General features: G+C 39.2%; 1 protein-coding gene across 3 annotated transcripts in view; it reads left to right on the top strand.

The window, feature by feature from the left end:
* The window catches only part of MED23 (mediator complex subunit 23), a 40,832-nt gene extending 31,327 nt beyond the window's left edge, over positions 1 to 9,505 (top strand). For all 3 annotated transcript variants that reach the window (XM_081139994.1, XM_081139993.1, XM_081139995.1), the window contains 8 exons: positions 165 to 381; positions 1,827 to 2,063; positions 3,035 to 3,200; positions 3,767 to 3,839; positions 5,114 to 5,328; positions 5,818 to 5,938; positions 6,679 to 6,810; positions 8,371 to 9,505. In XM_081139994.1, the coding sequence (XP_080996120.1) occupies positions 165 to 381; positions 1,827 to 2,063; positions 3,035 to 3,200; positions 3,767 to 3,839; positions 5,114 to 5,328; positions 5,818 to 5,938; positions 6,679 to 6,810; positions 8,371 to 8,538 (1,329 nt within the window). In that variant the 3' untranslated portion in view covers positions 8,539 to 9,505. The remainder of the gene's footprint in view (positions 1 to 164; positions 382 to 1,826; positions 2,064 to 3,034; positions 3,201 to 3,766; positions 3,840 to 5,113; positions 5,329 to 5,817; positions 5,939 to 6,678; positions 6,811 to 8,370) is intronic.
* Positions 9,506 to 12,355: the final 2,850 nt, after the last annotated feature.

The raw sequence follows: 12,355 nt of genomic DNA, 5'->3' as shown, positions 1-12,355 counted from the left end.
GTCTCTTTGGGATAAGAGATTTTTGCCAAGTAAATGACTCTAGTTTGCATTGCATTGTACGAGCAAATGTGATTTCATATTTTTTAAATGGCAAGTTTATTTAGCTGTTTTTTAAGAGAATAAAAAAGATGCCCTAAACATTTACCATTTCCTCACTTCCACAGAAATATCCAGAAAAACTGTACTTTGAGGGCCTGGCGGAGCAGGTGGATCCTCCTGTCCAGATCCAGTCCCCCTATCTGCCCATCTATTTTGGAAATGTGTGTCTCCGATTCCTGCCAGTATTTGATATAGTAATCCACAGATTTTTAGAGTTGCTTCCAGTATCCAAATCACTGGAGACTCTACTAGATCACCTAGGAGGGTTATATAAATTTCATGGTGAGCTTTTTCAAATCTTAATCGCATCTAATAGCTCTATAAACAAAAGTAGGCTAGGCATGACCATATGGGTAATAGCTGTTCTAATTTTTAATGTTTTAATTTTTAATAATGTTTTAATTTTTTTTCAATGAAAGTGTTTTGAGGGTAAGTGCCGTGCATTGATACCAGGAAGTGTAAAATAGGTGACATAAAAATATGAATAGGCAATCAGCAAATGTATTAAATAGCAAAAAAGAAAAGTGATATGCAAGAGATGCCTTATTTTACATAGTGTGTGATTAATTGTCAAATAAGTATAGAGGGAGAAAAGTATGTGTTCACAACAGACTGATGTTACTGTGAATGAATTGGATCTTGACAGGCTTCTTGGATGGATAGAATATCAGCCGTGGTGTATGTGATTTGTATAAACAGAAAAGAGAAAAACATACTAGGCAGAAAGAACGTTTTGGAGAAATCAAGAAGGTATTAAAAACAAGACATTTTGAAAACAGCCGCCTCATTGGGCTAAGTTAAAATTTCATATATTGTGCCTGACAGAGCACCTTAAATGCCTGCCTGAATTTTGATTTTATAACTTGCAAGTAGTCAAGAATCAATTAGAAGCTATTAAGATAATGACATAGAAAGCCTAAATGGAAAACATTTATTTTAGATAAATCCAGTTGTAGTTGGCAGCATGTCCTGGAAGGAGTAAGCCATTTCAACGACTTATGTCAGAAAGTTCAGATGTATGAATAGTGTGTAAACAAGTATGATGGCACTGGACATTAGGAAGGAGGGAACAGATAGTCAAGGAAGAAAGAATAGGACTGGGTTGGCTGGTTGTGGAAAGAATAGTAAAAGAAAAATTAAAAACAACTCTAAAGTTTTAAACCTGGTACTGGAAAATGGCAGAGTCAGTAACAGAAGTGTGGAAGTCCCAGAGCACCCACTATGGGGACAAAGTATATTTATCTGGGGGGCAGTTCTTTTTAGACTTTGATCTAAGATGTTTTCTTCCAGTGCAGAAGCTTAAATTGTCGTTTAGCATACAGAATAGGTATGAAGTTCAGTGAGCATTCATTTTAAAGGCATTTTCCATTTGGATTAGGTGATATTCGCACATGGTGCAGAAGGGTATGCAGTAAAATGCCCCATCCCTGTCCTCTAGCAAGGAATGTCCTTGCACAGGTGTCATTTTTGCAGAATCAACTTCCAGAAGTGAAATCACTACCTCCAAGTGTAATGAATGATGAATATCCTAAACAAAATGTGTATATTATTGGAAGCCTTCTGCCTTGTTCTAAAATTAAAATATTCATTGTCCGCAATTACCCAGCATATGAAATGGCTTCATAATCTTCTGAGCTGTTTTTGGTAATCTTGAAAATGGAGGATTAGTTTTTCACAGTTGTCAGTAACCAGATAAGCATTGTGGTGATTTGTTTTCTTCTTGGCAGATCGTCCAGTGACTTATTTGTATAATACTCTGCACTATTATGAAATGCACCTGAGAGAGCGCGCATTTCTCAAACGAAAACTCGTGCACGCGATCATTGGTTCACTCAAGGATAATCGACCCCAGGGCTGGTGTCTAAGTGACACTTACCTGAAGTGTGCTATGAATGCGCGAGAGGACAATCCTTGGGTCCCAGACGACTCCTACTATTGCAGATTGATTGGCAGGCTAGTAGATAATATCCTTTTTACTGTGGTTTTCCAGACTCTTTAGAAATAAGTGTATGTATGGTTTGTGAGAACATGAACTGTGTTGTGTTTTCAAGATAATATTTTTATATTAAATGCTAAGACTTCAAATTTCTTAAAGATCATTTCTACTTTTACTTCTGTAAAGGTTTTGAAATCTTAAATTCACAGCATCATGACAGAGAGGCAGAAATTCATTCCATTAAAATTTATATTAAAAAACAGGCTTTTAAGATTTGTTTCAAAGAAAACAATCCTATTTCTAAGTAAATGTCCTATGTATTGTAGTACAGGCATCTGTTTGCTACTGGAGAGAGCACAGAATTTTGTTGCTTTAAATCACTGAAATTTTAAAAGATGTTAATAGATAATAATGTAACTTATTTTCTCTTTTTTAGTAAAAGAGCTGCTATGTGGTATTTTTATTTCTTCATTTTTATTTTATGTTGTAAGTTATCAGCACACTATACTTAATATGTCCATGCACCATGCCACTATTTACTAGATAGAGCAGTGTAAATGGGCATGATTTATCTTCCTACACAAAGAAATTTATTTTGCGAAGTAAAAGAATTACATATTATAAAGTAACTTTCTTATTAACTGCCCTATAACTGTTAAAAGAAATAGATTGGTAGTTATAGTAATGCTTTGGTTGCATAGGTAACTGTCACATCACAGTGATAGGAGCCCACCTAGATGAGACAAACCATTTATACCTTATGGTTGATCACATGGTTTCAATCAGTACATTTGTCATGTCAAGCTTATTTGTATTTGGTTTGTATTATTTACCTTCTGATCTCTCAGATAAATCACTTCTTGGGGGCTCATAATTAGATAAATTGATAATCAAATGAGATATTTGCTTGTGAAACATTTTGAAAGCTGTAAAGCACTACACAAATGTGAGCCATTAATCTCAAAATAATCAAATAGTTATTGCTTTAATCATTTGCACCGATGGCTGGCAAATCTCCTGGTCCATTTCCAAACTGTGACTGGAGATTCAATGAGTTTCCCAACCCAGCTGCCCATGCCCTGCATGTTACCTGTGTGGAGCTCATGGCCTTAGCTGTCTCAGGCAAAGAAGTTGGAAATGCTCTTCTAAATGTCGTGCTGAAAAGGTATGTATCCTGTTGTATGCAGTAAGATGCCTTGTTTATTTGTAAAGAGAATATTTTATTTGGTGCTGTTAGACAACCCTGTTGTCCCAAGGCTGATGCACAGTGGATAGTAACTGTCTTTTGGTTCCAGATCTTGTCCTTATGATATATGGGTAGTGGAATGAGTCCTGGACAGTGTCAGAAGACCTGGGTTTGTTCCCACTTATATTCTCCATTAGCTGCTTGGCATATAATTTAGGAATAATGTTAACTTCTCAGTAAAGGCAGTCTTTCAAGAGTCCTTTCTTAAGGACCAACGTAAAGTAGCGGATAATGATTAGAGAAGAAGTATAAATAAATGGAAATAGTATTTCAGCCTATTTGTTAAAGGAAACAACCCAAAACAAAAGCCTTATTTTGCTTTTGTTCCTGTATATTAAATTTTTACTCAATAAAAAATCTATTTTAGTTTTATTGGAGTAGGTTAGTTGTCAGCTCCTGAATTATGTTCTCAAAATAAGATCCACTGTCAACCATATAAAATGTTTTTATAATTCCATATTTTTGTTCTTTTTTCTCACTTGTAGTCAGCCTTTAGTGCCGAGAGAGAACATTACAGCATGGATGAACGCAATTGGATTGATCATCACTGCCCTACCCGTGAGTTAAATTGTGATTTGTACACAGTAATGGAATGCAGCTGTTCCCTGTCGGCAGCAAGAATAGAGTGCCTTCATACAAGGACATCATGCAGTTAGTGAAGTGTTTCATATTTTTAAAGTTTTCATATTATTATTGCTTCAAAAATCTACAGTGACTATTTGTTTGCATTCTGCATCAAATCTAATGAAATCTACCTAATTTTGGGTCCCTACATTCATTTGTCCCACCTTACCCATCCAACCTTAGTTTTTATATTAAAGTCTGATCTAGTTTTGACCACTTAGCATATTATACATCTAGATCCTTTTCTCATGCAAATAATGCTCGTTGAGCCTAGGCCAGTGTGACCGAGTGGTTAGAGCGTCGGCCTTCGACCAAAGGGTCCTGGGTTCAATTTCTGGTCAAGGGCACTTACCTAGGTTGCAGTTTGATCTCTGGCCCCAGTCTGGGTGAGTGCAAGAGGCAACCAATCAATGTGTCTCTCTCACATCAATCTCTCTCTCTCTCTGCCCCTCCCTCCCTCCCTCCCTTCCACTCTCTCTAAAAATCAGTGGAAGAAATATCCTCAGATAAGGATTAACAGAAAAATAAATAAATAAAAATAATGCTCACTGAGACATGTGTCAGGTGCCTCTGATACGTTGGAGAATAAGACATTATGCCAGAACCCTCCTTCCTTCTGTCAGCTCCTCTAAAGCTCCTCACTCCTTGCCAGTGTGGAGCCTGCTTCTTCAGGGACCCTGCCCTGGCTTCTCCACTCATGTGAAGGCGCCCTTCTGTGACCCCCACCTGTGTCTAGTCAGCACCACATAGTTATCTGTTGTGCTATGTTTGAGTGTCAATAATATTGTCTTAACCCTGTACTCTGCAGACTTCTTTGATTATGTGCCTCTATGAATCACCTTTTCCTTACACAGCTCCAAAATATATATATTGATTTCTGAGTTACACATGTGTATAGTATTGTCTGTATGGTAAATATTGTTAAAGTAGATTTACTCTGTAGTAAGTATCAGGCACTAAATGAACAGGACAGATGCGTGTATGGAGCCCTCTAACTCACAAGCATTTTTCTCCAGGTTGTATTGGCTTATTCTGAAGCCACCAGGTTTTTATTTTAAAATCTCCATTACACAAAGACAAGCTGGATAAGTAGAAAACATTAAAGAATGAGAAAGTGCTATTTTTTTAGGCGTGGGCCTGTGATAATGAATATGGGTGGAACACTGGATGACGGATATTTTTCATCAGGCTTTCCTCTGGTTTTAAAGGAGCCATATTGGATTGTCCTTCATGATCAAATTGTGAGTGTTATCAGCAGTCCCAGCTTGACATCTGAAACAGAGTGGGTTGGCTACCCATTCCGCCTCTTCGATTTCACTGCTTGCCATCAGTCCTACTCCGAGATGAGCTGTAGCTATACATTAGCTCTAGCACATGCTGTGTGGCACCATTCTAGCATTGGGCAGCTTTCTCTCATTCCCAAGTAGGTATTATGACTTCTTAAAGAAATTTGACTTTTTTCATCTTGTTCTTGTTTTGTTTTTTAACCTAATTTACATATAAGGTATATATCTCATTCAGTAGAACAACTTGCAAAGTAAGAGTTAAGTAGAATTTCTAGAGAATCAGAAAGCCTCTTTTATTTCAGAATTAATTTATATGTCGAAGTAATAATTTGGTATCTAGTTTTCTGTTACATTTTAAGGAGGCTTTTTCCAGAATGTATTCCAAAAGTTGCCTTTTGAACAGAATAACTGATATTAGCCTATTTTCTGATTATTTATCTTAGCTATAAAATTGGTGTTAATTAGATTCAACTTTCTTGAAAATGGCATTTATATTAGATTGGTTATATGCCTCTGTCAAAGAAATTTTTAAAAAAGTATTACAAGTTTTACAAATACTGGGTAGACTATATTAACAAAATTCAACTGATTTCAAGTCATAAGAAATTTTTATTTTCAAATTTTAGGTTTCTCACTGAAGTACTTCTTCCTATAGTGAAGACTGAATTCCAGTTGCTTTATGTGTACCATCTTGTGGGACCATTTTTACAAAGATTTCAGCAAGAGAGAACTCGGTGTATGATAGAGGTAAAATATAACCTGGGTTTTCTGTAATAAAATTAAATTCTAAAATATCTATTTAGGTTTTTTCTCAGTGTTTTTCAAACTTCATATCATAGTCATTAGTAGTGAAGTCAGCTTAGTGGGATCAGAGAGCGGTTTTGGAAGACTTAGTGTACTCATGACTTAGTATACCTATAGTGAATTTAGTGTAGAATGTCTTGAATTGGAGATGCAGCGGGAAATAACCATCATCAAGGTCAAGAAGAAAATTAAGGATGGAGAAATGCATTTGAGAACCTGCACTGTAGTACAGAGGAATTAATTAAAATCATGAGAATGGATGAAAATCGCCTATAACAAGAGTGCAGAGAAAAGAAAATGAGCCAGGAAGAGAACCTTAATGTATGAGCCACCAAATAGAACTAAGAAGTATGATCTAAAGGATCCCCCAGATTGCGATTATCCCAGAAATTGAGAAATGGTTTCCTGAAAGGGGATCGTTGGTTTCTTCATTTTAAGAGAAATTACCAAGCTGTAAAGAGAAATTGCATTTAAGCCCTGTTGGGTGCATTTTATAGCACTATTGAGTCCATCCTAATGCAGACCATGCCATATCTCCCAGGCGCCCAGAAGTTTGTGTGATCAATGTGTTCTAAGCACACGTTACCCTTCTGTGTTAGTCTTGGAATGGAGTCCAGCTGCAACGTGCTGAATCATTGAACCATTTCTGACATTTAAATAATTTTATATTATTCATTAACTAGATTGGTGTGGCATTTTATGACATGTTGCTGAATGTAGACCAGTGTAGCACCCACTTAAATTACATGGATCCCATCTGTGACTTCCTGTACCATATGAAGTACATGTTTACTGGTGACAGCGTAAAAGAGCAAGTAAGTTAACTTTAATTATTTTTAATGATACTTAGTTTAGAAAACTTAAACATATGGTGATAGACTTTTTTATTTAAGTGAGTGGTTTTGTTAATTTTTTTTTCCCTTTGAGGGGAAAAGGTTGATATCAGGCCCTCTTAGGCTACGTGAGCATATTATTCTGAATATAGTATTAAAGTAAAAGTAAATAAGTTATCATTTCTCACATTTTCCCCTTGATATTTGCAGCAGAACATCTGAAAAAGACCTAGGGGAGTTACTTAACAGTATTCTCATTAGGAAGAAACAGTATGGTATGGCTACTGAAAAGACTAGATAGGTGTTGTGTTATGAGTGAAGGAGGTCCTGCATTTCCCCACGGTGATTAGGGTACAATGTGGGAAAATTAGATAAATTGCAGCATACTAGCAGACTGAAGTCAGCAGAGTCCAGAGAGTAATTTTGTGAAGGGAATTTGAGGAACTGGGAATCCTTGACTTGAATTTTAAGAGTCCTGGGGAATTGTTTATGTCCTCACTTACTGGAAGCATTGCCATTTGGATTAGGTATTAGATCTTTTCTGTGTGACTTCAGAGGGCATATAAACTCTGGTAAGGTTAAAGGGAGGCACATTCTGACTCAACATATAAAAAGCCTCTTCCTAGTAGAACTGCCTGAAAGTGACAGGTCCACGTGAGCCATAACTGAGTTTCCTGTAGGAAACGATCTCGCTGTTTCAGGAAGGTGGAGAAATTAAATAACCTCCCTCCATACTTTAATGTTATTTCCTTCTATAATGGCAAAGAGAGGTAAACTGATATAAAAACACGAATTCTAGTCTACTGGATTCTTCCCTTGCAGCTGGGGAGGTGTTGAATTCTTTATGCCTCAGCAGGATTGTCAAGGAAAGTTGAATGGGAACCAATACTGGCATGTTTTATTTAACATATCTTTTCTATTTGGGCCTAAGGCACTTTGATACAAGGTAATTGCAGAAGGAAAAATTATTAATGGGTTGATCTTTCCCCACAAGGTCAAAGGGCATTTGATAAAGCTAAGAAACCTGTGAAACTGCTTGACGTATTTATTTCTTTAAAGTATTTTAAGCAAGAGTAGATCTGATATTATTTAGTTTTAATTCCAAGTATAAATCAGAACTTAAAAAATTAGCTTTGTAGATATATGTTATAGATATACGTTATTCAAAGAACTTCAAAATGTGCTTCATGTTTCTGTGAAGATGGCATTTTAAAAGGATGATCACCTGTTGCGTGTGTAAAATTTCCAGTATACTAGCTTTTGGCAGTGGTATTACTGGCTAGCTAGGTAGGTGTATGTTTTTGTAAATATATGCTTATATACATAGAATATAGAATGTGTGTGAGAACACATGATTTCCTCATGTGAGAGAGAAATAATTTTATCTGTTTTTGTTAAAACAAAAAAATATGTAGACAAATTTTTCATCCACTCCACTCTCTAGTTTATTGTCTCAGGACATATATATGAATCACTTCTTTAAAAGGTGGGAAATTAAAGTTCTCTTGTTAAAATATTTTTTTATGTGTTTTCATTTTTTAGGTAGAGAAGATTATCTGTAATTTAAAACCAGCTTTAAAACTTCGTCTTCGATTCATCACACATATTAGCAAGGTGGAACCAGCTACAGTACCTCCACAAGCCATAAATAGTGGGTCTCCAGCACCTCAGTCTAATCAGGTGCCAGTGTCTTTACCAGTAACTCAGTGAAGTCAGGGTGCGCCATGGTGAAATGGAGATACACCTGTCTTTGAAAGTGGACTCAAACCTATTAAATCTGAACGTGGTCATGCTACACAGTGATGTAGTAGAAGCAGTGACGTTCAGATTGTTCTATTTTGATTCCAGTGGTGAATCTGTTGACACCTTATAACTCCCATCTCCCTGTCCATACTTATGTCTCTAAGAGATCAAGTAAACTACATGTTGTTCATATCCTTAGCAATTTATTAGAGCAGCCTAGGAATATCAAGGTATCTGTGATCAAAAGACTTTTATTAGATACTCTCAATCTTTCCTATTCTAGCCATTGGTTTTGTTTTTATATTTTATTATTATTGACTTATTCAGCCTTCAAATACATTGTTTTAAAGGCACCACACATGTAGAATAGTTATTGCATATCCTTTTATACATAAATCTCATTTGGTGTGTCTTTAAGATAAGAGATTTTTGTAAAGAACATTTCATTGCATTGCAGTAAACACAGTTCCATGTTCTTTTTAAATGGCTTAAAATTTTTATCATGGACTTCTGGATAAATAAGCTAATGTTTCTAATCAAGGTAGATTGGCAAGTTTTTGCTTTTGCTGTGGACTTGAAGTTAATTGTATGAAATGAGTTGGAAGTGACATAAGTAAATAACATAGCTAGAAATGCATAGACTTAATAAATTCATGTTTAAATATTGATTCTCCAATCTCTGTTTTTAAAAACAAATTGCCTTTCCAGGTTGTCACTCACCTGGCAGATGATGTGATTCTTTGAATTTTTATAATCTTAAAATTTTTAAGTATTTATTTTTTAAATGCAGTGTACATTTTGGTTCTCTAGGGTTTATTACATTTTGAGAGACTTTATGTTAATGTGGGGGGAAAATGGCATTAAGATTGTAAAAGACTTCAAAAATAATTAGTAAAATCTGTTAAATGAATAAATTGTCTGATTGGTTACTCAATTTAAATGAGTATCTGCTGTGTGCCAGGCAGTGTGCTGTCGGGGTTGTAACGGAGAACCAGGCTACTTCCATGGGCTGTACAGTACAGCTGGTGACTGACACTGACCTAGGAATTAAGAGCTCTGCTTTTTTTTTTTAAACTAGCGAAGTTTTCCCAGGTCGGGTAGCTCAGTAGGTTAGAGCATCATCCCAATACTCGGTCAGGGCACATACAAGAATCAACTAATCAATGTATAAATAAGTGGAACAAGAAATCGATGTTACACAAATGCGGGAGGAACCAAGATGGCGGCGTAGGTAACAGCTGCCACCGCTGCCTCCCGCAGCCACATCAAAATCACAACTAAAATACAGAACCACCATCACTCAGAGCCTCCTGAAACCTGGCTGCACAGAAGCCCCACAACCAGGGACCTGAAGAAACACCGAGACCGGGAGGAGGGGCGGAGATGCCGGCGGATCGGGGCTGAATCCCGGAGACGCGGACGCGGGCCCACACCCGGGGCCCCCTGTTAAACCCGGGAGGGAATCTCGGCGGTGGGGGTTTCCCGGAGAAGTGAGGGGTCCCAGCCCCACAGCAGGCCCCCAGCCCCGGGCTCCAGGCCGGGAAGAGAGGTCCCCACAACTCCAGGCTGTGAAACCAGCAGGGACTGTCCCTGAGGGTCGCGGAGGCTGCAGGAGCCCCAGCAGCTCCTCCTAAAGGGCCCGCAACGGACTCACTCAGACGCTCCCTCTGAGCCCAGTGCCGGGCAGCGGCCTGAAAGGACCCGGGACACTCGGGGGGAACTAACCTGCCTGAGATCCGGGCGAGAGGCGGAGGGCGGCTTCCTCCCGGGCAGAAGGGCTGGCGGAGGCCATGGCTCCTGTGGCGAGTCCTCCCCGCACACAGCCGGCAGGCAGGCGCCATGTTTGAATCGCCAGCACCTGACTCACACCTTTGGCCCCGCCCCGGGATTCCCGGAGGCCCCGCCCCTCCCCACCTGCAGCTCATCCAGGCCATTTCCAGGGGCTTTTCTGTGCAAGTGGCCTCTCGAGCCTCATGCTTAGGACTTTCCTAAAATCTCTCAAACAAGCAGCAGCTGCCCCATACGGCTTGATAAGCGGCCCCAGGCCCGGCACTAGCGGCAGCTGCACTGGCTCATAGCTGGGCCTCTCCTGGACACCGCCAAGCCCAGCACAAGTAGCAGCCAACTATGGTTTGCTGTGTAGCTCACGCTGGGTGACCCTGGGCAAGGCACTGACACAGGCTGACTTTGCACCTCCCGGGAGGCCCCAAGACAGTGCACCTGGTGGTAAGATTTGACCACACTGGATTACAACCCTTCCACATCCAGGAGAGACACACTCAAGGGGCGCACTTGGTGAACACCAAAGCCCCACTGAAGTAAATCCTGCTCCATAGGGGTGTCTCCAGCACAGCAGCTCTTTGGCTGTAGTTGCAGCTGGTCCTCATAGCTGATTGGCCTGGGGGTCAATTCCTCCCAGTGATGCCAACAGCAACCAAGGCTCAACTACAGCAGGACAGTGCACACAGCCCACACAGGGGAGCACCTAGAAGGCCCAGCTCAGGTGACTGGGGAGGCTGAGCCATTGGACCCTACAGGGCACCTACTACACAAAGCCACTCTACAAATCCCAGGAGACATAGCAGCTCTACCTAATACATAGAAACAAACACCTGGAAGCAGCCAAAATGTGGAGGCAAAGAAACATGTCACAAAGGAAAGAACAGAAGAAATCTCTAGAAGAGGAACTAAATGAAATAGATCCAAGCAAGCTAACAGATACAGAGTTCAGAATAATGGTTATAAGGATGCTCAAGGATATTAGTAAGAGTATGATGAAAATAATTGAGAAAATTGATGACATAATAAAGTACCAATTTGAAATGAAGGCTACATGAACTGAAATGAATAATTTACAGGGAATCAACACTAGAGGACACTGAGAATCAAATCAGCAATTTGGAACATGAAGAAACAAAAAACAACCAGAAGAGCATAAAGAAAAAAGAATCCAGAAATATGAAGATAGTCTAAGGAGCCTCTGGGACAACTTCAAGAGGCCCAACATTTGTATTACTGGGGTGCCAGAAAGAGAAGAAAGAGAGCAAAAAATTGAAAACCTATTTGAAAAAATAATTACAGAAAACTTCCCCTACTTGGGAAAAGAAATAGACTTTCAAGTCCAAGAAGCACAGAGGGTCCCAACAAGAGGAACCCAAAGAGGCTCACAGCAAGACACATCATAATTAAAATGCCAAAGGTTAAAGACAAAGAGAGATTCTTAAAAGCAGCAAGAGAAAAGCAGTTAGTTCCCTACAAGGGAGCACCCATACGACTGTCAGCTGATTTCTCAACAGAAACCTTGCAGGCCAGAAGGGAGTGGCAAGAAATATTCAAAGTGATGAAAAGCATGGAACTACAACCAAGATTGCTCTACCCAGCAAAGCTATCATTTAGAACTGAAGATCAGATAAAGAGCTGCTCAGACAAGGAAAAGCTAAAGGAGTTCATCACCACCAAACCAGCACTACAGGAAATGTTGAAGGGTGTTCTTTAAGATGAAGCTAAAGAACAAAAGAATCTGATGAACTAAATAGATCCAGAGACATTGATGCATGCAACAGACGATCATATTTCAGAGGAAAGAGGGAAGGGGGGTGGAGGGTGGGAAGAGATTAACCAAAGAAGTTATATGCATAACCCATGGACACAGACAATGATGGGGTGAAGGCCTGGGGAGGGGGTGGGAGTGAGGTGGAGGGGGTCAATTGGGGGGAAAAATGGGATATCTGTAATACTTTTCAACAATAAAGATAAATTTTTTAAAAAATCGATGTTTCTCTCT

This window comes from Miniopterus schreibersii (assembly GCF_964146895.1).
Source record: "Miniopterus schreibersii genome assembly, chromosome: 6".
Classification (NCBI taxonomy): domain Eukaryota; kingdom Metazoa; phylum Chordata; class Mammalia; order Chiroptera; family Miniopteridae; genus Miniopterus; species Miniopterus schreibersii.
This window is presented reverse-complemented; position numbering and strand designations above follow the sequence as displayed.